General features: G+C 52.3%; 1 protein-coding gene across 1 annotated transcript in view; it reads right to left on the bottom strand.

Annotated features, from left to right (window-relative positions):
• The window catches only part of ITGA10 (integrin subunit alpha 10), a 56,381-nt gene extending 48,474 nt beyond the window's left edge, over window positions 1-7,907 (bottom strand). The window contains exons 1-2 of the mRNA XM_048481651.1: window positions 7,799-7,907; window positions 5,776-5,864 (exon numbers count right to left, since the gene is read on the bottom strand). Coding sequence (XP_048337608.1) covers window positions 5,776-5,864; window positions 7,799-7,907 — 198 coding nt within the window. The remainder of the gene's footprint in view (window positions 1-5,775; window positions 5,865-7,798) is intronic.
• Between the last annotated feature and the right edge of the window lie 18,206 nt (window positions 7,908-26,113).

The raw sequence follows: 26,113 nt of genomic DNA, 5'->3' as shown, positions 1-26,113 counted from the left end.
ATAAATGTGATGCCCCAAGAGGGTTCAGTTATTTTAATGATAGCTGCAATATATATGTATTAGCAGTAGACACAGGTAAGGAGATTCTGTCCCTTTAAGATAATGCATGATGGGATATGTAGTTCAGCCCTGTAACTGGACAGCAACTTCCTAACGCACAAGAGTTTCTGTGAGCCTTCTTTCTACTTAGCATCATAGGTGGACGTGTTAAGCCATTCTCTCTTTTCACGGTAGTAAGAATTTCCAAGAGATGTCAGATCAGGGAATTGGTGAGCATATGGAATATAAGTCTGTGCAATAAAACTCTGACCTGAAACTATGCGTGAAACTCTTCTAGTTGACACTATCCAAAACAGATGAAGAAATCATCTGGGATGGGCATAATAAATGTATATACTTGAGGGAATATGATACAAGATTTGTGAGGGGGATTTGTTGGCAAATTCTTGGCAACTGCCGGTGGGGTGGGGGGACATTCTCAACAAAGTTTAAAAGCTTATTTGGATACCTTTGAAGACAACTGACCCAAAAGCAATGTATTTTCAGAACACTTGTTTTTAAGTTATGCTTTGTAATAATGACACAGTTGTCCAGGTAAGTCAAATAATGACACAGTTGTCCAGGTAGGTCAAATAGTTGTATGATACATACACAGCCCAAATCAGTCTGTGAAAGTGCTAGGTTGTATTTTTCCTTGTTATGTGTGTGGTTTGTATTCTGCTTCCCCTCCAGGAAGGTCAGGTGGCAAGCGTGGGAGCTACTATCCCATTTTATTCTCCCAACAACCTTGCACGAGAGGTTAGATGATGACCTATCCCAAATCACCCAGTATTTTTTTTTTAGCTTGACACAGGAAAAGAGACAACAGAAGGAGGAGGAGGAGCAGGAGGAGCAGGAGGAGCAGGAGGAGCAGGAGCAGGAGAAGGGGATAGTGTCCCCATTGCAAATCTGACATAGTAACTACTACGACTCCTCATGGTATGAATAGACTGGTCTAAAAATTATCACCGAGGGGGTCTTAAACACAAGGTGAAATAACCACCCCAAACATGAACAGCATGAACAAAGGACCTATTCTGTCATGCCCTTATTACAATATTAATTTTTGGCAGTCATTTTGAAAGACCTTTGGATGATGCTAAGATTGTTGCAAGCAAAAAATGGGAGGTGGGGTTTGCATGGAGAATTCTGTATCCAGTCTTGCGAGTTTCTAGTCCCAGCAAGAGGTATATGCCCACAACAATCTCAGAAGCTAGAGTGAAGAAGGTGAGCATGTCCAGTGATCGAAGGATGGGATTCAGGGCACTGAGTTCTGCGTCCAGAAGAAAAAGTGGGGTAGAAATGCCAGCACATCCCCTTCCCCGCATCTTACAGAATAAACTTAGCTACATGACCAACAGTGCCATCCTAAGCAGACTTACACTCTTCTAAATCCACTGAAGTCAATGGGTTTAGAAAGGTGTTTCTCTGCCTATGTCCCAGTTTGAATCATTTATGCAGGCTAAAGACCTCCAATTTGGAATGTGTTTGTTTGCGTGGTTTTTGGAGGAGAGGTGGGGTACGAAAACAGCCTCATTTTCAAGCACTATGTCTGCACTGCCCGTCATGCCAATTGTCACAGACTTCCAAATGTTTGTTTACAGCTTCTGAAAGGATGCCGTGGGTGCCGCCCCCACTGCCCGTAGGCCCGCTTTCACACACATGCCATGAAGCATCACCCGTGCTTCATAAGTAAACAAGAGCCTGCCACAAAAATGCCAGGCAGCAGCTAACAGCCCTGACTTCCAGGGAACGCCCAGCCAAATTGGCCTAAATATTTCATCTCCCTGGCCAGATGTTTGGTGAAGGAATAAAGCTCTTACTGACAGTGGTCTCGGGTCCACAGAAGCTTCAGGGAATAAGAGTCTGCAGCTGTGCCCCTTCCACATGTGCTTCTGTGCAAGAGGATGTCATCTCTTTTCTGTGGCAGAGGTCCAAGGGTTTAAACATGACAGGCAGAAATCCAACAGGCCCATCTTTGTATTTTCATACGGAGCACCAGTCAAGGACAGGGAGAAGGGGGCAGTTCTAATCTTCATATAATTTACATATCATGCTTAAAACAGTTTCTGAAGAGTGCCTAATAATAATAAAGTCCGATACGGCTTCGGTCCTGGGTACCTCAGAGAGCACATCCACTCATATAGTCCTGCCTGGGTGCTGAGATCAGAGGGGAAGGCCCGCCTGCTGTCTTGCCCCCTTCGGAAATGAGAGGTGGCGGGGCCCTTCTCTACAGTGGTCCCTACACTGTGGCATGCCCTCCCTCCAGAGGTTCACCAGGAGCCTGTGCTATTTGAGCAGAGGCATAGCTCCAAGTGGACGGGGAGGGGAGTAACACAGTGGGTGCGTGCCCCTGTGGGGGTGTGTCAAGGGTGTTCCAGGGGGCGGGGCAGGGGCGTTTCAGGATGGGGCAGGGCAGAGGACACACTGGTGCACCGGGTGCTTTTCCCCCTTGCTACGCCTCGGTTTGAGTTTTGGTGCCTGGGGAAGACCGTCCTCTTCACCCGGGCATTTGGATGACACCCCTCCCTTTTTTGTGGGTCTGTGCGTGCAGGAGATTTTAGAGGCTTTTGTTTGGCTTTTTAGAATGGGGTTTTATTGTGTTTTTACTGCCGTGATTATAACGTTATAGGGTTTTTACTGCAACCTGCCCTGAGACTGTGGTAAAAGGCAGGTAATAAATGTAAATAAATAGAAACAGAAATAATTACAATAAAAATTTTAATTACAGGAAAACAAACACATTCCTCAGGATCAACCATATCTGTGTTCCAACTCTGTGTCCCTGGACACTATTAAAGAAGCTTATTCTGATCAATGAAATGGGTCTTATAAACAAAGGATTCATGCCCAAAACATAGAACCATAGAGTTAGAAAGAGCCAAACAGTCTATCTTCTAGTCCAAACCCTTATTGGTGTAGGATCACCCTAGAGTATCCCTGACAAGTGTTTGTCCAGCTACTGCTTAAAATTATACATACCCTTGGTCACTTAAAAAAATGTGGATGAACACTGTCCTGTATTGCTTACAGTTACTATGAAGAAGAAGAGTTTGGATTTATATCCCCCCTTTCTCTCCTGTAGGAGACTCAAAGGGGCTTACAATCTCCTTTCCCTACCCCGCTCACAACAAACACCCTGTGAGGTGGGTGGGGCTGAGAGAGCTCCAAAAAGCTGTGACTAGCCCAAGGTCACCCAGCTGCCGTGTGTGGGAGTGCACAGGCTAATCTGAATTCCCCAGATAAGCCTCCACAGCTCAGGCGGCAGAGCTGGGAATCAAACCCAGTTCCTCCAGATTAGAATGCACCTGCTCTTAATCACTACACCACTGCTGCTCCCATATAAACATGAATCCTGATAATTGCTCTTAAAGAGCACTGCTTTTTAAAAAAGCAAAATGGAATCTCCTATACATACAGAAGCAAAAATGTACCCCAAAAAAGGCTTTGACTCCTGTCGTATGAGCAGCCTCCAGGGGTGTACCGCCCAGGGGGACATAAGGGGTCAAATGTCCATGGGCTGCGACCATTTAGTCATGTGGGGGGTGGAAAATCACCCCCACGGGTCCATACACTGACTTCAAGACCTGGTGCAAAAAATGTTGTTTGGTCATGAAGGTGGATACGAGGGGTGGAAAACTCAGATTTTGCACTGGGCTACATTTTCCCTAGATATACCTCCGCCAGCCTCCATATGAAGTGTTAGCTTTCATTTCCACGCAAACAACAGAAAGGGGAGACAACAGGAAGCACTTGTTTATTTAATGAGTGATTAAACTGTGGAATCCACTGTTGGTGGGTGTAAAGACTTCCTTGATGTGGATATTTGCAAGTGTCTGCCACAGCCAATCATGAAAGGGTTAACTGTTCGTATGTAAACAAGTTGCTGAATTCACTGTTTACGACTTGACCTATTGATTAGCTATTGGTGAGTCAGATCGTCATTGGTTTACATGTTAGTGAGCACATACATCAGAAGCTATAAAGTTAACTTGTTTTCTTTATTTGAGTGGACGACAAGATGTGAAACAGCAGAGAACAGAGCAGGATATAGTCTTAACCGTATAGTTAGTACTGCAAATATTTAACAGAGCAGTATAGCATTTATTTGTTTTTATTCCATGGAGCCCTACCCTTTAAGTTAGTAAACTTTTATATAAAGCCACTCAAAGCATCTCTGGCTCTCCTTTTTCTACTGGATGCCACTTCCGTATCTCTGCTAATTAAACGTCTCTTATTCACACACCCACACTTGGGCACAGATGGTTTTATATGAGGGTCAGTAGGGCTGCCAATCTCCAGGGGGTGGCTGGAGAGCTCCCAGAATTACAACTGGTCTCTAGTTCTGTTCCTCTGGGGGGGAAAATGACTGCTCGAGAAGGAACTCGATGGCATTATAGTCCAAAGATATCCCTCCCCTTGGCTCCACCCTTCAAAATCTCTGGAAATTTCCCAACCCAGAGCTGGTAAACCTAAGGGTTAGAGACAGGGGCGTACCGCCCAGGGGGACATATTGGGTCAAATGTCCCCAGGCTGCGGCCATTTAGTCACATGCCCCCCCCTGAAAATCGTCCCCACACCCCTCCTCCTTCCCCCCGGGTCCATACACTAACTTCAAGATCTGGTGCAAAAAAAAGTTGTTTGGTTGTGGTGGGGGAGGGCAGCCAACCATACAGGGGGCAGGGGGGCAGAAAACTCAGATTTTGCAGAGCTACATTTTCCCTAGATTAAGGTGACCAGATTGTCACCTTTGTAAACCGGGACCCGGGCGGGTGGGCAGCCAGCCCAGCCACAAGCAATGCCACAGAGGAGGCTACATGTTTGGTGCAGGAGCTACTGACTGCCTTCTGGGAAACGCCTCCCTCCCAGTTTCCCACCCTGTGCGCGGGAGGCTGCCGCACTGCCTTCTGGGGCGCACCCCAGAAGGCAGTGCGGCAGCCTTCCAAAAATCGGGACGGTTCAAAAAACCCGCAGGACGCGGGACAAATTGTTTTGAGGCGGGACTGTCCCGCCAAAAGCGGGACGTCTGGTCACCATACCCTAGGTACGCCTCTGGTTAGATAGATTCATGGAAGAGAGGTCCATCTGTGGCTACTAGTCATAGTGACTAAAGACAGCTTCCCCATTCAGAGGCAGGCAGCCTGTGCACCCAAGTGCTATGAGGTAACTCCGGGGAAGGCTTGGACTTGTTTGCCCTGTCAGCAGTGCAGATGTCCTGTTGATTAACCGGCTAACTGGCAACCATCCTACTGCTTCATGGATTTGTCACAGCAGTGAGATCTGAACACAGAACTTTGTGTGTTGGAACTCAAGTCTTCTTGCACTAAGCAATATGGTTGCCAACCTCTAGCTGGGGCCATGAGATTTTCCAAAATTACCGATGACTGCCATATTACATAGATTAGCTCCCTTAGAGGATGGTATTACCTCCCTTCCTGCCCCAGACTCTGCCCTCCCAAGGTCCCACCCCAAATTTCCAGGATGTTCTCAATCTGGAGTTGGTAACCCTAAGTCTACTCTGGAGGACAGAAACCTTTCGTTCAACCTTCAATAAGCAAATGAAACAAACATTTTGTAAGAAACCCCCCCCCCTCCCCTGCAATGCCATGTCTGCTACAGTGGGCCCATCCTGGCCAAGAATTTATTTGGCCTCCGCTGAAATAATTGCAGCTTGCTTAGCTTTTCATAGTCCCCATTCTTTAAAGTACATAAATACACCAGAAAAAAACTCCTTACCACAAACCCGTCATCTCTGTTGGCCACAAGCGTCATTCCAAAATGCATGTTCTTTATTTGCTTGGAGCTGTTCCGCAGAGCTATGTCACCTAATTTTAGTTTACCATTGTGAAACAAGGAGGGGAAACAAAACAAAATAGTGAGCCCTGACAGTGCGTGGTTGGGGTTTGGGGGCAGGGTCGTCCCACAAGCTATAATCTTTCTCAAGGATGTGTTCATGTCTGCATCTGTCGGCTTGCATGTGCTTTCTCCTCACCTCGGTTCTGTTCTGTAAGCTGAAGGGAAACGCCTGGAAATATAGTAGTCGCAGAATCGCAGAAATATAGTAGTCGCAGAATGAGAGAGGTTGAAAAAACCACGCGGTCTCCCCCAGCCTTCGGCATAAAGCAGAGCCACGCGTACCTCAGCAAACATACACATGCTGACAGACCACCACAATCCAGTTTACAGGAGTGTCGCCAATAGGCAGTGGTGGGATTCAAACTGTGGCGTAGCGCCAATGGGCTGGGCGGGGCATGGCGGGGGCGTGCGTGGCGGGGGCGGGCATTCCGGGGGCGAGGCATTCCTGGGCAGGGCTGCGGCAAGGACGCAGCCACTGCGCCGGTCCTTGGGCAGGAAACGAATGCACGCAGGCGCAGGCTGCCACGCACACCAGCGCACCTCCTGCTAGACTGCTTCAAGTTCTGTGCGCTACTGCTGAGAGGAGGGGCGTAACTAAGGCAAAAATCACGTGGCAAAATCACCAATTAGTAACCCCCTCTCGGCACACACAAATAATTAGTATCCTACTCTCGGGAACCTGTGAGAACCTGCTGGATCCCACCTCTGCCAATAGGGTTGCAAAGACAGGCTTTGGAAATTCCTGGAGATTTGAGGGCTGTGCCTGGGGAGAGAGGAGTTTGGGGATGGGAGGGGGCTCAGCGGGGATAGGATATCACTTTTGAGCTTCCATTTCTCCAAAGCTACCATTTTCTCCTGGAGAACTGATCAGTTTAGTCTGGAAATCCCCTGTAATTCTGGGAAAACTCCAGGCCCCGCCTTGAGGTTAGTAAACCTAGTCACATAGAAGTAAACAAGGCAGGGGTAATAGAAGGGCTATGCTACCTTGAACAGAAATCTGGTAGGGAGAAATATTACAGGTGAAGTTTCTCCCGTGCCAGGAAAGCTCAAGTGATAACTGCAATATCCAAAGAGAACAGAATTTTGGCCTCCAAAGGTCATTGTCACACCTCGCAGACTTTCACATTGGGTAGCCCCAGCGCAAAACCACAGGGCCTAATTCAGGGATGTCCAACTCTGGCGCTTCAGATGTCCATGGACTACAATCCCCATCAGCCCCTGCTGGCATGGCCAATTGGGAATTGTAGTCCATAAACATCTGAAGTGCCAGAGTTGGACATCTCTGGCCTAATTTGTATGCTTGCCTTTTGCCCACCATTGACAGGCAATCTCCCGTTGATACTCTCCCATCCCCACTGATGCTCAGTGTGATAAGAGGCAAACAGGATGTAGTAGGGTTGCCAGTTCCTCCAGGCAACCTGTGAGAGCCTTAACTTGCTGTGGGCGGTTGGGCTTGCTGGTAATGTAAAGATGTCATTAGTGACACACTGACATCACTCCCCATGTGACCAGAAGTGACATCAGAGATTTGCCTAAATGCCAGAGCATCCCCAGCATCCCCCAGTGACACGCTGAAATGACATCTGGGTGCACAATGTCAGCAAGCAGAAAAGCTGCCACCCCCCCCCCAACCCCCCAGTTTTCATAATTTTTCCCTCCATTGGGCAGCTGACAAGAAGCGGGGAAGTGCCTGCTGGTGGTGAGGTAAGTCTACTTGGGCACGCTCTAGGGATCCTCCCAATCTCTCTGCTTTTTATCATAGAGATCAGCTGAAATCCCCCTGTATCAGTGGTGTCATTTCCAGTTCCACTCGGAAACGCAACACTGATGTGATGCTGAAATTAAGTAAAATCGATCACCCAATCACACCTATATTAAGTAAAACCAAACACCCAGTTCTTACCTATATTAACTTTGGTGCATGCTGAATTGTTTCTTGCTCCCACAATGCATTTGTAAATGTCACCTTTTCGATCATCTGCTGTTCCATCCCAGGGAGCTCCCACCAGCATCCTAATGAGGGAATAATACATTATGAGTCTTAGTAATGCTGTACTTACTAGAGATCTATCATGTATTGTTTTAGAGACTGATCTCGTACCAAGGGAACTGGTCTTCAGAGCTCAAACATACATCTTGCAGATTTTGGGTGGTGGGAACAATCTCCTCGGCTTTGCCTGAAACAATGACTTCACTTCCAGTTTTTCACCAGAAGTAGGGTTGCCAACCCCACATTAGGCAACAGCATAATATTACTTCCTCCTCTCTAGGAATCACTGGAAATTGTTTGGTTTTACCATAGAGATTCTGGCCATTCCTAGAGAGGAGTGATATCATGTTCAGGTTTTTCCCAGAAGTGATGTCACACCATTACAGATGGCGCCCCATGTCCCTGGTTCCCAGTCTCCCCCTGGTGGCCAGGCCTAGCAGGAGGTAACATTGCATCCTCTTCATCCCACCCTCCACCCTCCAGGGTTTTAAAGTGGCAGTGGAAGCAGGGCTTTTGGCTGGGAGGTCTACTGATATAGTGAGAGACCTGGTGGCCCCCTTATCCCTGCCACTGACTTTTTGTGTGGGCTTAGTGAACAAGATGCTGATTTTTTTCAGGCAAGGATCCTATGCAGTTCATCCCTCATATTTATCTCCTTCTCCAAGGACTTTGCAGTGATATTGATGGATGAGGTTATGCTCTTGTTCCTCATAAACATCACGAGAGATAGGTTAGGTTGAGGGATAATGACTTGTCCACAATTGAGTGTAATTGCTTTGGGATTCAATCCATTATGGATGCTCTAACAGTAGCCATCATTTGGGAAGGTGTAGAAAATTCCAATTGAAACCAGCATCTCCACGCACACATACGAACAAGTTCCCATGGTCTTCTGAGAAGCGGAAATTAATGTTACACTAGTATAATTCTGTAACTTGGATACATTTGCTTCCAGTCAAGCTCATAAAACGACGAACAGACGAAGAAACATAACCTGAAGAGGAAGATCTGTTTTCCATGTCAGGTTCTGATGTTTTGGTGTGCGTGTGTGTTTTTAAACACCCACTCAAACGCCTGTTCTCATGACATCATAGCTAAATTTCAGCTTTTTACTTGACACAACTCTGGATTCCTCATTATCCTGGAGCCCACGGATTCCTCCCTCCTTCTGGAAATACGATGAGAATATCTTCTGGGAGAGAAATGCTGGCTGGGAGAAACGTTATTGTGCAGTTCTGAAGAGGGTTGCTTAGATTGCTGGCCCAGGCCAGAGGTTTGTTGGACTGCAATATTATTGTAATATCTTTTTCTGTTTTATAATAATAAAGTAGCAAAAATATAAACACAGGGGACAAATATGCACAACTTATTATGCTTAGAACATAACGAAGATGCTCAGTCCCTGAGCCTTCTGCTGCGCCACACTGCCTATAGCCGTGCCTTTTGCAGGAGTTTGATCTGCTGAAATAATCAGGGGGTGATTCTTACCTCGACCCCCCGCCCCCATGCCCTGGCAAAGCCTCTCCCACTGATGTGTGCCACTCAAGCTACTTCCAAAGACAGAGCAGCCAAGTTGTTTTATGATAATTTGGTAATCCTATTCCCAGCCTGAGGCCCTGAGGATCTGGTCTCAGCCCCAGAGTTCCTGACAATCTCATTTGCATGAATAAAAACTGGACACGTGGCAAACCCATTCATCAGAATGGGTTTCATGTGGCAGGGTGCCATGGGGCAACCGCCCAAACCTTTGCTCCAAACACCCACTGACATCCGTCAGGACTGTCTGTACACCCCTGAACTCAATCAAATATTTGCATTTCCTGAGTTTGCATGTTGTCCCCGTTCATCTCTCTGGCAGTTCAACAAAAAGAGATGAGTAGAACTGTAGCTTCATCTGGACCGTCTTTGTTTTAGAATGCTCCGTTTGGGTCCTAGTGCCTACCTAAAACATTAGAACCCAAGCAGAGCATTCTAAAACAATGTCGAATCAACATGTATGTGAATGAGGAATTATAAATCTTCATAATTATTTTTTATTTGGAAAGGGGTATGTATATCAGCTACTCTGAATTTCTCCTGTGTAGATCCTTTTTCGGCAGCCTTGTCCACTATCAATAATTTCCTTTTGTTCCTTTTTTTTTAGAAAAAAATCAGCTGATGTCTATTTGGGGAAATTAGAGATCCATCCCAACATTTCCTTTCCTGACTGTTACAGGCAGGGTTGAGATCTGGAGACCAGATATGAAACGGCTGTCTCAAACTTGCCATAAAGAAAGGGAAATCAAACCAGCAATGGACTGGGAGGGGTGTGGGTGCTACTGATATATTTTATTTATGTTTCCTCGCATTTATATCCTGTCTTCTTCCAAGTAGCTTAGGGCACTGTATTTGGAAGCGGTCCTCTTTTATCCTCACACAACAACGCTGAAAATCAGATTTCATTGAAATTGTCCCAGAGTCATCCAGCGATGCAAACACTATGCCCCTTGGTCATTAGGCATAATGAGATAGCCTGCCTCAGAGGAGAGACACTTTGAGGTACCCTGAAAGGAGAATCATCAGTTAGGCTACAGTATCTGCTACTCATGCCAGTCTGCTCACACATAGCTCTATGATAGTTATTTCCCTCCAGAAAAAGCACCTATGGGAGGTTGAAAGGGAAAGGATCAGTGGTGGGATCGAAACATTTTAGTAACAGGTTCCCATGGTGGTGGGATTCAAACAGTGGCTTAGTGCCAATGGGGCTGGGCTGGGCACGACAGGGGCATGGCCGGGCATTCCGGGGCGGGGCATTAATAATTTCTCTGTTACTGTAAAAAACTCTTACTGTAAAAAAAAGTTCCTAATTTCCAGCGGGTATTTTTCTGCCCATAATTTAAACTCATTATAGCAAGTCCTATCGTCTACTGCCAACAGTATCGTCTACTGAGCCCTTCGGGGGAGGACGGTTTATAATAATAATAATAATAATAATAATAATAATAATAATAATAATAATAATAATAATAATAATAATAATAATAATAATAATAATAATAATAATAATAATAATAAACAGAAACAACGCCTTCTCCTCTAATTGACTGCCTGTCAAATACTTAATACTTTCAAATGTTTAATTTTGGAAATCAAAAGAAGGATACTTTCCTTAAACAAGGAACTTTACCATATTTCTAAAACATGTTTTTAAAACAGCCCAACAGGGAGAATTATCCCGTTTTCTACCTTCGCTAACCAGCCACATAGGAAACAACAGGACTTAATGATGTTTGGACCTAATGGAATTTCTAATGGAAAAGCAGACCCAATTAGTAACCCCCTCTCGGCACACACAAATAATTAGTAACCCACTCTCGGGAACTGGTGAGAACCTGCTGGATCCCACTTCTGGACAATGAACGGTCTCAAGGTCCTCCAGCAATCTTCCATTTCTGAGTGGGAATTTGAATCTGGGTCTCCCAGATTCTAGTTTGACGCACTAGACATTGCACTACACTGGCTCTTTATTTAGCATTTAAATCAGCTCTATGGAGCAGTCAAAGGACTTTGCGCAAATTAACTCGTTAAATTAATTCTCATTACTTATTTAAAATGTTTTCATGCTGCTCTCTCAGTGATATTGAAACTTTTGTTGATAGTTTTTTCCAACATGGAAGTTGTGTTGTTGTACTGTTGTCCCCAGAGGTTGAAAAAAGGCCTGGATTAAGGTTATCCAAGGATTTGTGACAGAGGCCCCATTGGGGTGCTGTGTGGTTTCCGGGCTGTATGGCCATGTTCTAGCAGCATTCTCTCCTGACGTTTCGCCTACATCTGTGGCTGGCATCTTCAGAGGATCTGATTCATAAAAACAAGGAGAGAATGCTGCTAGAACATGGCCATACAGCCCGGAAACCACACAGCACCCCAGTGATTCCGGTCGTGAAAGCCTTCAACAATACAGAGACCCCATTTTTCACTCGCATGCTCCTTGGAAACCCATTTCCCTAAAACTGTACCCCCATATTAGCAAACACATTATGCAATTTTTTCACTTACCCCCAAACACTCTGTGTACACCTGGGGGTATGCATATCCTAGGTTGGGAACGACTGTCCTTAGTCATCACTTTGGACCGCAACGTAGGTGATACTAAGAACCTGTTCTGGGATCCCCAGATATATAATTCACAATCCCGTCTTAAGTAGAATTGTTCCTTTCTACGCCCATTGACTTCATGGATGTCGAAGGGTATAATTGTGTTTAGGACTACATTGTTAGCTGCACAGAGCAGTTACAACATGTGTGGGGGGGCACAGTATGGATGGGGGCCATGACACTGAGGAAGTAGTTAGCTCTCTCTCCCCATGGTGTCCGTCTAGGCTGTTTAAGTTCCGGGAAGGATCAAACGGCAGACGTACAATAAAAATGGGTGCTGGACATTTTGCCTCCTTGGGCTCAGAGAGCAGTCCTTAGCAGGTCTACTCCGAATCCTCTCAAGTGATGTCTGCTCAAGGGTGTCACCACCATTTCACCATTTATCATTTTCCAGCTTCCTCACCCCCACCTTTAACACCTTGGCACTTTGTGGTTCCAAAGTACACGATCCAAGTCACCAATTTATTCCTGAATGGATTCACCCAAATAGAACACCTCAAAGAGAGATTAACAATTAAACTAGGAGAGGCGCCGGGGGGGGGGGGGCAGGGCGGGGGGCAGAATGACCTGAACTCCCTTGTCCAGCTTTGCCCCAGCTTTGTGTGTGGTTTTTAGGGGGCTGGTCTGCTCCTCCCTGCTGGATCGTTGTTGATTCAGTTGTCTTTTGTTGAGCATCCCCTTCCAGGTAGAAAATTGTCCACAAATTAAAGTACGCTTTGCAAAAGCTGAGCATGGCCAAAATAAGCTTTGCGAAACTTCACCTGCAAAGTGTCTCCAATCTAACACTGTGCAAAGCCCTGCTTTACAACACCTTTGTTTCTTTCCTGGCCTACCACATAGGAGGGAAATGGATTTGAATTTACAAAGCAGGATGATAGAGCACAAATCCTAAGCAAGTCTACTCAGAAGTAAGTCTCATGTTATGGGGAGCCAGTGTTAAGAGCAGGTGGATTCTAATCTGGAGAACTGGGTTTGATTCCCCACTCCTCCACCTGAGTGGCAGAGGCTTATCTGGTGAACCAGATGTGTTTCCGCACTCCTACATTTCTGCTGGGTGTTCTTGGGCTAGTCACATTTCTTCGGAATTCTCTCAGCCCCACCTACCTCATAAGGTATCTGTTGTGGGGAGAGGAAGGGAAAGGAGCTTGTAAGCCACCTTAAGTCTTCTTAGAGAAAGGTGGGGTATAAATCCAAACTCCTCCTCCTCCTCTTCCTCTTCTTTTTCCATGGGGCTTAAGCCCAACCAGGAAAGTGTCCTTTGAATTATAGTCTAATGTTACAGCACCCCTCAGGTTTTGGCTCAGACCCTTCCAAGCCAAAGTCTGTTTTTACATTCTGCTTCCCACGCTTGACTCCTCTGCCTTGGATCCCATTACTCTGGCTTGCTTCTGGTTGTGGAGTATGTTGCTTGCTTGTTTTTATGAATGGATATTCCAGACCTCCCTTAGATGGCCTGGAAATCCTTGTTTCTGAGCAATAGTGATTGTTTAACAGGCCGAATTTCCCTATGCATGGGGGCAGCTTTTGGTATTCCATTATTCCCACTGTCTTTTGGGGCTTAATTTGTACCAGATCACAACCATGAAACGAGGGCTATAGCCCCTGGGGGAGCTGCAGGGGGCATGGCCCCCTCTAAGGCATTTAAGGTGTCAAATGTTTCAACATTTCACAAATGAAAATAGGAACATGTTCTAACCGGGACTGTTGATGAAGCTGTTTCTGCAATAATTGTCCATAATGGAAGGTTCTACTGTACCTGCTGTATTCAATTACTCCTCAACAAGTGTATTGGTTTAAAATGCCAAGGAAGGGCTGCTTCTTTTGGCTCAAGGTATACGAGAAATAAGCCCTGACCTGCATCACCCAGGCTAGTCCAATCTCATCAGATCTCAAAAGCTAAGGAGTGTCGGTTCTGGTTAGTACTTGGATGGGAGAGCACTAATTTATGGGTATGTTTCATTTCTATCATTTCAATTGTGAACCTGAACTCACACCATGGGTGAACAACCTACTTTAAATTACATCTTCCTAATGACATTAGAAGAGCTCTGTTAAATCAGACCAGCAGTTCATCTTGGTCAACATCCTTACAATCGCCAAGCAGATGCTTCTGAGAAGCTACCAGGGCATAAAAGGCAGTGCCTCTGCCTTTCTAGTGGCCTCCACAAATATCATTCAGAAACAGAGGCGTAGCTTCAAGGGGACAGGGGGGCATGATGCACCAGGCACGCACCCCTGTGGGGGTGTGGCAAGGGCATTCCAGGGGCGGGGCGGAGGACACACCAGTGCACCAGGCGCTTTCCCCCCTTGCTGTGCCTCTGTTCAGAAGTATGCAACTTCTGAAAATGGTAGTTTATTTCGCCATCACCACTACCTGGATATTCCTTCTCCCTGGCCATTGCCTTATTGTATGTTAGTAAACTAACATTTTACTGTGTCTTGTATTATTCGTTTGGCTCCAAGAGTCACTTTTCCAAGAGTCACCTTACTCTCCCTTCTTGTTCTACCAGTAGCGTTGGGGATCTCTAATCAACTTCTGCCAGTTCCCAGTATCCCTTGGGGGCTACCGCGACCTTTTAAGTGATATCAAAGAGGTTTATTGTAGACAAGTCTGCAGGAAGAGTGGAACAGCTAACGCACACTAATTTGAAGACCAAAGGGATGAAGAGGGTTAAACTGAGGCTTAACAGTAGGAAGGAAAAATCAAAACCTTTTAAAAAATAAATATGGTCAATTCAATGTTGGTTTCATTTCCCCATCCCCAATTTGTCCTACTGTGCAATTGCCTGGCTTCTTGGCTTGCTGGCATAAGAATTCTTGTAATATTTTGACACAAAGACCGATTTCCTTTGCTTCGCCTTCTTTAATTGGCATTTCCTAAAATACGCTTGTGGGCTTAGCTTCTTTTGCCAGCTTTCCTCTGCTTGCTCTGGCAATTGGTTTACCCGCTGCAGGGAAAATAAGCAGTTTGGACTGAGCGCGTGAGACCTCTGGGAAGCTTGGAGGGAACGTATACTTTACAGCTAACAATAATGCTGCCTGTCTTCAGCTTCGGAGAGAATTTTTACCAAATGTTTGGGATTTGCAAGAGGGAAGAAAACCTGATATTAAAAAAAGAAACCAAAATCTTGAGGAATTGTGTTAAGAGGCACTGAACTTTCTGGCCCAAGAGTTCCACATGAACAGCTATGAACATTTGTTGGGGAAAGTTATTCACCTTGCAGAGTTCTCTGCCGCACGTGTAATGGTGGCCACTGGGTGAGATAGCTATAAAAAGGAGATCACAGAGGAGAGGTCTATCAGCGGTGATTAACCACAATAGAACTTCCATGTTCAGAGGCAGTACACCTCAGAATACCTCATTTTGAAGTATATACAGTGCTAGAAAGCTGTTTCCTGCCCTGCTTGTGGACTTTCCAGATGCATCTGGCTGATTGATCACTGCTGGAGATCAGAGGCTGGACCAAACAGACTCTTGGATCTATTATGCCCACCATGCTTACCCTGCTCTGCACTGGGGTGTTTCCACATTTCTCTGTTTACACGTGAGGAAGTACCCCACTGATTGCTCTGAGCCGAGCTGCCATCTTGCCTGCCGCTCCTTCCAGGTAATTCCCAGGTTGGTAGGTAGAATGCTGCCTTTTTTGCTGCCTTTTTGTTGAGAGGCGTTTTAATGTTCTATCGCTTCTGCGATAAACCATTAGTGTTAATTTTTTTTTAAAAGGCCTTGAACCTCTGGAAATGTCTGCTGAGGAGTGGAAGAAACTGCTCCCGCGAGGGTGGGTTGAAAGTAGAAAGTAGTGGAAAACCGAAAGCAAGGGAAACAGGTGTTGGTATGCTTTGCTCTCACTGTGCAGGCAAGGAAAGCATCACACTTGGCCCGCTTTTGGAAACCACGGGGATTACTGGATCTGCAGCACAGTGAGTCTGGGAGTAGGGAAAATGTATTTTCAATGGAAAATCTGACCCAAAAGGAATGTACTCTTACCATGGGGTACACGTACCACAAGTGGATGAAAGGCCTTGGTCTGAGCCAGAGGGGTCGTCTTAAATTCTCCTGATACGTTACGTAAATTCATGGATCTGTGACATCTTTTAAAATGACAGCTAATAACAGAATTTCCACATTCTGATGCATTCCACCTCTGAATATCTGCTGTGGGGAGATAAACAACGTGTGGGGGTTGGCCTTCATGACCTGCTTGGGGACTTCCTACTTATGGTTGAAAATCAGATGCTGGAATACACAGGCTCAGACCTGGATCTAGCAGGAGAACTGGTTTCACATTATACCACCCAGTATCTGGAAAATCCCGAATAATCTTCTTCAAAGATGGAGTTTAAAAATCCATTTATGAGTACCCTTGTTCCAAAATGTGACTGGTTTCCTATAAGGCATCTCAAAGACTGGCTGATGGTGTATGAATAACAGGCTGACCAGACGTCCCGCTGTTGGCGGGACAGTCCCGCCTTCAAACAATTTGTCCCGCATCCCGCAGGTTATTTAAATTGTCCCGATTTTTGGGAGGCTGCCGCACTGCCTTCTGGGGCGCAAGGCAGTGCAGCAGCCTCCCGCGTGCGCGGCCGCAGGAGCACGGCCTTCTGGGGCTTCCCATTTCCCGCCCTGTGACAGGGCGGGAAACGGCAGCGCCCCAGAAGGCAGTGCACTCCTGCGGCCTACCCCCGTCCCAGTTCACAAAGGTGACCATCTGGTCACCTTAATGAATAAGAACATAAGAACATAAGAAAAAGCCTGCTGGATCAGACCAGAGTCCATCTAGTCCAGCTCTCTGCTACTCGCAGTGGCCCACCAGGTGCCTTTGGGAGCTCACATGCAGGAGGTGAAAGCAATGGCCTTCTGCTGCTGCTGTTCCTGAGCACCTGGTCTTCTAAGGCATTTGCAACCTCAGATCAAGAAGGATCAAGATTGGTAGCCAGAGATCGACTTCTCCTCCATAAATCTGTCCAAGCTACTTTTAAAGCTATCCAGGTTAGTGGCCATCACCACCTCCTGTGGCAGCATATTCCAAACACCAATCACACGTTGCGTGAAGAAGTGTTTCCTTTTATTAGTCCTAATTCTTCCCCCCAGCATTTTCAATGAGTACCCCCTGGTTCTAGTATTGTGAGAAAGAAAGAAAGAAAAATTTCTCTCTGACAACATTTTCTACCCCATGCATAATTTTATAGACTTCAATCAGACTCCTCCCCAGACGTCTCCTCTCCAAACTAAAGAGTCCCAAACACTGCAGCCTCTCCTCACAAGGAAGGTGCTCCAGTCCCTCAATCAATGTGTTTTAACGGCTCAGACCAAGGTGCGGATGAAGTGGCGTGTGATCCATTCAGTGTGATCCAGGATCCTTCCATGCTGTAGACAGTGATGAAATGGGAGGGGAATCATAACTCAGGGGAATCATAAGGAGACTCTGGGATGGGTGTCTGCCTGCAGGGGCCATTTCACTAGTGTGAAAGCATTGTCATGCACAGAGAAGGACCCTAGCCAAAAGAATTCCCTGGCATCTGGAACGATGCCTTTCTACCTACCCAAAATAAAGGGGAAGCCACCAATCTTGACAAAGTAAACAATACTAGGCTAGATGAACCAATGATCTGATTATATAAAGCAGTTCACACAGCCAAAGCAATTTGGTATAGAATACTGGTTTGGGGGAGATAATGAAAGAACCACTGCAGATTTTTAAGATCCCTCAACTGCACCATATTCTCTGAATGCTGTGTGTGTGTGTGTGGTGTTGCATGTAATTTCTCATGAGATAGGTGCCAGGGTTCAGAATTGCCAGGGGAGCACCACTATCTTCCTTACAAAGAAAATTTGCTCTAAATCATGATGATAATCTGCAATTCTCAAAGTAATGATTATTATTATTATTATTATAAGAAGAAGAGTTTGGATTTATATCCCCCTTTCTCTCCTGTAGGAGACTTAAAGGGGCTGACAATCTCCTTGCCCTTCCCCCCTCACAACAAACACCCTGTGAGGTGGGTGGGGCTGAGAGAGCTCCGTAGAGCTGTGACTAGCCCAAGGTCACCCAGCTGACGTGTGTGGGAGTGCACAGGCTAATCTGAAGTCCCCAAATAAGCCTCCACAGCTCAGGCGGCAGAGCTGGGAATCAAACCCGGTTCCTCCAGATTAGATACACAAGCTCATACCCTGTTTCTCGGTTCCTGAAGAGCAGTGTGGTGTTCATGGTTATGACCAATGGAGGAGGGTGTGGACAACCAGTCAGAGATTTTTTACCCTTCTTTCCACCACTGGTCTCCATGGGTGCCAGATGTCGGAGCATAATTTTCAAACTGTGTGGTGCAGTTCCTTTGGGCAACGAAGTGGCTTGGCCGGTCCTCAAATGCAGGAGAGCCCATTGAAAAATCTGTGGTTCGGATAGTTCTCTTTATTAAATGTGGATGAACTGCACTGTTTGGTTTTCTGGTTTCTAGCATGTGCGGAAGTTCCTTCGCATTTTGCCATATCCTGTGCAAGTAAGAAGCCACTATTTATACATGAGATATGAATTTCAACTTATGCCCCCTCCATGATTGCTTGGCTTGTTTTCCTCCTGCATTTTGGAATCTGGGGCACGGGCAGACAGAGGAATTATTGTGTACAGGGTATAGCTACGCCCCTTCCTTACACATCCTTGTGCCAGGCCAGGAAACGCTTTTGCCTTGTTCTCTTGTGTGCTGCCAGACATGAAGCTGTCGCTGGGAAGGCGGGCAGTTTATGATCTCAGTGTGGAAAATACCCTCTCAGACACTGATGATGATTTTGATGTTCCCAGGTTTCCTGCAAAATGAAATGCTGGATGGAAATACAAGTCATTTTCTCACTTCTGTAGCTCTGGCAAGACGCCGTGCTTCTAGCGATTAATTAAACTGCTTTTCAGTGTTAGGAACCTTTTTAATTTGGAAACAGCTTTATAGAATGTTTAAGGACCCCCATACTTTGAATATATAGGTCAGGTTTTTTGGTATACCTAGCCAAAGTCGAGCAAATGCAAAGACGTGTTTTATGTGAGAGGTCTTGTTCATTTTGTCTGTCGATATGACAACAGCTTTGCTGGGTCAGACAAATTATCTCCCCAGCCCTGCATCCTGTTTCCAGTGTTGGTCAGCCAGCTGCCTCCTAGAAGAAGGAAGAAGGAGGAGGAAGAGTAGTTTGGATTTATACCCCCCTTTCTCTGCTGCAAGGAGACTCTAAGGCAGTGATGGTGAACCTAGGGCATGGGTGCCAGAGGTGGCACTCGGAGCCCTCTCTGTGGCCACACACACACACACGCACATCTAGGCTGGCCTGGGCCACCGAGCACAATGTGCGCACACTGCAGTGAGCAGGGAGGACTCGGCTGGCAGGCCTGGTGCCTGTGCTCCGGGTGGCTGCTGCCTGAGGGGGGTGGGGTGCAGAGGAGGCAGAGATGCTAGAGAGGCACAGAGCAGTGCGTGCAGGACTTGCTGAGGGATAGAGCAGGTTGGCCCCTGCTGAAGCGGGTGGGGCGGAGGAAGAGGGAGCCAACCAGTTTTTTCTGAATGAAAACCTCAGCATTCAGGTTAAATTGCCAGGTTGGCCCTTTGTGATAAATAAGTGGGGTTTAGGTTGCAATTTGGGCACTCGGTCTCAAAAAGGTTCGCCACCACTGCTCTAAGGGGCTTACAACCTCCTTTCCCTCCCCTGCCCCACAACAAACACCCTGAGGTGGGTGGGGCTGAGAGAGCTCCAAAGAACTGTGACTCGCCCAAAGTCACACAACCCGTACTGTGGCCTGGTTGTCGCACCAGAACAGCACCTTCTTGTCCCAGAAGAGCGTTCCCCAGATGTGGACCGGCACCAGGATGGGGAAGAATTCCAAAAACGTTAGGTCTCTCTGGATGCCAGATGGCCATTGCTTTCACATCCTGCATGTGAGCTCCCAAAGCCACTTTAGGTGAGCCACTGGACGAGATGGACTCTAGTCTGATTCAGCAGGCTCTTTCTGATGTTCTTATTTTACTTGTAAACAAAAATATTAATAATTAAAGTATCTGACATAGTGATGGAGAATAAAGCCTATTAGTCTGGATTGCTAACTGGAACCCTCCATAGTCTGAGGCAATCTAGCAGAAGCTGTAGACAAATGCCAGGGGGAAAGATTCTACCTTCTTGGCCTGCTTGTGATCTTTCCAGATGAAAACAGGATGGAGTAGATTAATTTTTTATTTGATCCAGCAGGGCAGTTCCTGTGTCCTTAGGCACAGTATGCACAAATGGAGCTGGAATTCACTGGTACGTTTCTTTTTGTCTTTCTTCAGGCACATTCACGGATTAGGTTGGCATCTTGCATTCTAAAAAAATTAGTTTTCTTCCTGTTTTGGATTTGCTATTTTGTTGCTTGGCAACTAGTATGGCTTAGTATGGGCCCAATCAGTGGTGGGATCCAAAAATTTTAGTGACAGGTTCCCATGGTGGTGGGATTCAAACAGTGGCGTAGCGCCAATGGGGCTGGGCGGGGCACGACGGGGATGTGGCCGGGCATTCCAGGGGCGGGGCATTAATAATTTCTCTGTTACTGTAAGAAACTCTTATGGTAAAAAAAAAGTTCCTAATTTCCAGCTGGTATCTTTCTGTCCATAATTTAAACTCATTATAGCAAGTCCTATCGTCTACTGCCAACAGACAGTAGGCGGTACTTCTCCTCTGACTGCCTGTCAAATACTTAATTTTGTTTCTAGAAATCAAAAGAAGGATACTTTCCAACCCCGCTTTCTCAGGCATTGTCCCCAGATCTCCTTGAATTTCCCAAGTCAGAGTTCACAACCCTACATATAGAAGAAGAAGAAACATCTGTGGCTGCTTGGAGTAGGGTAGATGAGTAGGATTGCCAATTTCCCCCCTGACCACTAGTAAGGGATGGGTGGGGTAGGTTTGCCAGATGCATGTTGGGAAACTCCTGGAGAGTTGGAGAAAGCAGCCTGAGGAAGACAGGAACCTCAGAGGGGTACGGTGCTTTAGAGTCCACCCTGCAGTCCAAGGCATCCATTTTCTCCAGGGAAACTGTTCTGAGTAGTCTGAAGATTGGCTGTCCTTTCAGGGGATCGATCCCCAAGTTCCACTGGAAGGCTGACAAGTAGGCACTCTTCACTTGCTCAGGGACGCTGTCATGTTGTCATTCCTTCAAGTATCTCAGAGCCAGCCCTTCAAAGGAGATGGAGCAATCTGGGTGTATTCAGGACAGCATTGTCTTTGTGATTACTTTAAATTTAGCAGACCTTGGGCTAAAACTGTGGAAACCAGTTCCAAGCCTTAGCTCACTTTCATCTTTCTTGTGAGCAGAAGCGTACCAGGGGTAAATGGCGCCCGGAGACAAATTGTCTCCAGGAGGCCCCCCCCCAGGCTCTGCCGCCCTCCTCTGCCCCCACCACCCTAGCTCCACCCCTGATGCCCCAGGCTTCACCCCACTGACCTAGAACCCACCCATGTCACCATGGACATGGGCAAGGGCTAGGGTGCCCACCTCCCCCCCAACAGACTCCCCCTGCCGGCTGGGAGCCCAGACTGCAGGCTGCCAGCTGGGAGCCCAGCCAGTGGGGGGGGAAGGAGGGGGGAGTCCTGGGGGGTTGAGGGCACCGGGGGGGGGTTGAGGGTGCCTTGAGGGCGCCTGGGCACAAAATCGGCCTCCAACGTGACCAGGAAGTCCTGCTGTCTCATCGTTTTTGCGTGCCTCGACCCCATCCGAGGCACTCAAAAACGATGAGACAGCAGAACTTCCTGGTCACGTGGGAGGCCGATTTTGCGCCCCCCACGTGACTAGAACAGTGGTGCCCAGATACGCCACTGCTTGTGAGAAGTACCCACTCCAGAAAATGAGAAGGAGTTTTTGAGTCCCCCAGATGGAAATACGACATTTTCACAGGGCCAAGAAATCATCCACAGCAGCTTCAAAACCGGCCCACGTTTGCTCCTGGCTCCTCTTCCCCTTGCCTACTTCCCTCCAAGGCACACTGGCTGAGCAGATGTGGAACTTCTGATAATGTAGAACACATGGATTCTTTTGCAAATGTGGTACCGCCTACTCTGAAAGTCCAGGTCAGCCAGGGCTCTGTCTTGGCAGAGGGAAGGAGGATGCATTCCTGTTGGACAGCAACTCTACTGCCACTCTTGAACCAACTGCCAGATTTCTGTGCGCTGTCATTGTGATACGTTCTGAAATGCTTGCCAATTTTAATTCAACGGTTTAATATTTTAGTTTTTTTATGCTGCATGTCTAAACAGATAACAGATTTGCCATTAAAGGTCTCATTTCATTTCATTAGTGCTGGCCATCTTGTCCACAGTAGTATGGACAGGTGGGTAGAAATGTTTGGAGTGAATAAATAAAATATAATAAAATAATCTTCCTCTCCCTCCACCCCTTCAAAAACTTTTTTGGTGATGTCTGCACACAAGCAGGGGGTCACTTTGCTTGTTTTGCTTTTCCAGAGAGTTGGCTGTGGCTGAGTGGAAGAGCCTTTGCTTTGCATGTAGAAAGCCCCAGGTTCAAACCTGGCAACTCCAGTTAAAAGAAAAAACAGGCAATAGGTGATGTGAAAGACCGGTGTTTAAAATCTTGGGGAGCCATTAGTGTGCTGAGTAGACAATACTGGATGGCTCGATGATGGATTTCATTATTAGGCAACTTCATGCGCTCGTGAATTTTTGTAGTTTCCTTCAACATTTTAAAACTTGCCTCTTTTTTTTTTCAAGGCTTGAATTGAATTCTATGATTCCCTTCCAACAAGACTTCCTCCAATAGAGAAAAGTCTTCTCCAACACAAAACACAAACATTCTCCATTGGAAGAAATTTTCTCACTTGAAGACAGCCACAGGATCCTACTTAGCAGAAAGAAGTTATAGGTTCTAGAGCAGGGGTAGGGAACCTGCGGCTCTCCAGATGTCCCCCACCCCCCCCCCCCCCCACCCCCCCCCCCCCCCACCCCCCCCCCCCCCCACCCCCCCCCCCCCCCACCCCCCCCCCCCCCCACCCCCCCCCCCCCCCACCCCCCCCCCCCCCCACCCCCCCCCCCCCCCACCCCCCCCCCCCCCCACCCCCCCCCCCCCCCACCCCCCCCCCCCCCCACCCCCCCCCCCCCCCACCCCCCCCCCCCCCCACCCCCCCCCCCCCCCACCCCCCCCCCCCCCCACCCCCCCCCCCCCCCACCCCCCCCCCCCCCCACCCCCCCCCCCCCCCACCCCCCCCCCCCCCCACCCCCCCCCCCCCCCACCCCCCCCCCCCCCCACCCCCCCCCCCCCCCACCCCCCCCCCCCCCCACCCCCCCCCCCCCCCACCCCCCCCCCCCCCCACCCCCCCCCCCCCCCACCCCCCCCCCCCCCCACCCCCCCCCCCCCCCACCCCCCCCCCCCCCCACCCCCCCCCCCCCCCACCCCCCCCCCCCCCCACCCCCCCCCCCCCCCACCCCCCCCCCCCCCCACCCCCCCCCCCCCCCACCCCCCCCCCCCCCCACCCCCCCCCCCCCCCACCCCCCCCCCCCCCCACCCCCCCCCCCCCCCACCCCCCCCCCCCCCCACCCCCCCCCCCCCCCACCCCCCCCCCCCCCCACCCCCCCCCCCCCCCACCCCCCCCCCCCCCCACCCCCCCCCCCCCCCACCCCCCCCCCCCCCCACCCCCCCCCCCCCCCACCCCCCCCCCCCCCCACCCCCCCCCCCCCCCACCCCCCCCCCCCCCCACCCCCCCCCCCCCCCACCCCCCCCCCCCCCCACCCCCCCCCCCCCCCACCCCCCCCCCCCCCCACCCCCCCCCCCCCCCACCCCCCCCCCCCCCCACCCCCCCCCCCCCCCACCCCCCCCCCCCCCCACCCCCCCCCCCCCCCACCCCCCCCCCCCCCCACCCCCCCCCCCCCCCACCCCCCCCCCCCCCCACCCCCCCCCCCCCCCACCCCCCCCCCCCCCCACCCCCCCCCCCCCCCACCCCCCCCCCCCCCCACCCCCCCCCCCCCCCACCCCCCCCCCCCCCCACCCCCCCCCCCCCCCACCCCCCCCCCCCCCCACCCCCCCCCCCCCCCACCCCCCCCCCCCCCCACCCCCCCCCCCCCCCACCCCCCCCCCCCCCCACCCCCCCCCCCCCCCACCCCCCCCCCCCCCCACCCCCCCCCCCCCCCACCCCCCCCCCCCCCCACCCCCCCCCCCCCCCACCCCCCCCCCCCCCCACCCCCCCCCCCCCCCACCCCCCCCCCCCCCCACCCCCCCCCCCCCCCACCCCCCCCCCCCCCCACCCCCCCCCCCCCCCACCCCCCCCCCCCCCCACCCCCCCCCCCCCCCACCCCCCCCCCCCCCCACCCCCCCCCCCCCCCACCCCCCCCCCCCCCCACCCCCCCCCCCCCCCACCCCCCCCCCCCCCCACCCCCCCCCCCCCCCACCCCCCCCCCCCCCCACCCCCCCCCCCCCCCACCCCCCCCCCCCCCCACCCCCCCCCCCCCCCACCCCCCCCCCCCCCCACCCCCCCCCCCCCCCACCCCCCCCCCCCCCCACCCCCCCCCCCCCCCACCCCCCCCCCCCCCCACCCCCCCCCCCCCCCACCCCCCCCCCCCCCCACCCCCCCCCCCCCCCACCCCCCCCCCCCCCCACCCCCCCCCCCCCCCACCCCCCCCCCCCCCCACCCCCCCCCCCCCCCACCCCCCCCCCCCCCCACCCCCCCCCCCCCCCACCCCCCCCCCCCCCCACCCCCCCCCCCCCCCACCCCCCCCCCCCCCCACCCCCCCCCCCCCCCACCCCCCCCCCCCCCCACCCCCCCCCCCCCCCACCCCCCCCCCCCCCCACCCCCCCCCCCCCCCACCCCCCCCCCCCCCCACCCCCCCCCCCCCCCACCCCCCCCCCCCCCCACCCCCCCCCCCCCCCACCCCCCCCCCCCCCCACCCCCCCCCCCCCCCACCCCCCCCCCCCCCCACCCCCCCCCCCCCCCACCCCCCCCCCCCCCCACCCCCCCCCCCCCCCACCCCCCCCCCCCCCCACCCCCCCCCCCCCCCACCCCCCCCCCCCCCCACCCCCCCCCCCCCCCACCCCCCCCCCCCCCCACCCCCCCCCCCCCCCACCCCCCCCCCCCCCCACCCCCCCCCCCCCCCACCCCCCCCCCCCCCCACCCCCCCCCCCCCCCACCCCCCCCCCCCCCCACCCCCCCCCCCCCCCACCCCCCCCCCCCCCCACCCCCCCCCCCCCCCACCCCCCCCCCCCCCCACCCCCCCCCCCCCCCACCCCCCCCCCCCCCCACCCCCCCCCCCCCCCACCCCCCCCCCCCCCCACCCCCCCCCCCCCCCACCCCCCCCCCCCCCCACCCCCCCCCCCCCCCACCCCCCCCCCCCCCCACCCCCCCCCCCCCCCACCCCCCCCCCCCCCCACCCCCCCCCCCCCCCACCCCCCCCCCCCCCCACCCCCCCCCCCCCCCACCCCCCCCCCCCCCCACCCCCCCCCCCCCCCACCCCCCCCCCCCCCCACCCCCCCCCCCCCCCACCCCCCCCCCCCCCCACCCCCCCCCCCCCCCACCCCCCCCCCCCCCCACCCCCCCCCCCCCCCACCCCCCCCCCCCCCCACCCCCCCCCCCCCCCACCCCCCCCCCCCCCCACCCCCCCCCCCCCCCACCCCCCCCCCCCCCCACCCCCCCCCCCCCCCACCCCCCCCCCCCCCCACCCCCCCCCCCCCCCACCCCCCCCCCCCCCCACCCCCCCCCCCCCCCACCCCCCCCCCCCCCCACCCCCCCCCCCCCCCACCCCCCCCCCCCCCCACCCCCCCCCCCCCCCACCCCCCCCCCCCCCCACCCCCCCCCCCCCCCACCCCCCCCCCCCCCCACCCCCCCCCCCCCCCACCCCCCCCCCCCCCCACCCCCCCCCCCCCCCACCCCCCCCCCCCCCCACCCCCCCCCCCCCCCACCCCCCCCCCCCCCCACCCCCCCCCCCCCCCACCCCCCCCCCCCCCCACCCCCCCCCCCCCCCACCCCCCCCCCCCCCCACCCCCCCCCCCCCCCACCCCCCCCCCCCCCCACCCCCCCCCCCCCCCACCCCCCCCCCCCCCCACCCCCCCCCCCCCCCACCCCCCCCCCCCCCCACCCCCCCCCCCC

This window comes from Sphaerodactylus townsendi, linkage group LG01 (assembly GCF_021028975.2).
Source record: "Sphaerodactylus townsendi isolate TG3544 linkage group LG01, MPM_Stown_v2.3, whole genome shotgun sequence".
NCBI lineage: Eukaryota > Metazoa > Chordata > Lepidosauria > Squamata > Sphaerodactylidae > Sphaerodactylus > Sphaerodactylus townsendi.
The sequence above is the reverse complement of the archived record's forward strand: the minus strand, read 5'-3'. Positions and strand labels throughout refer to the sequence as shown.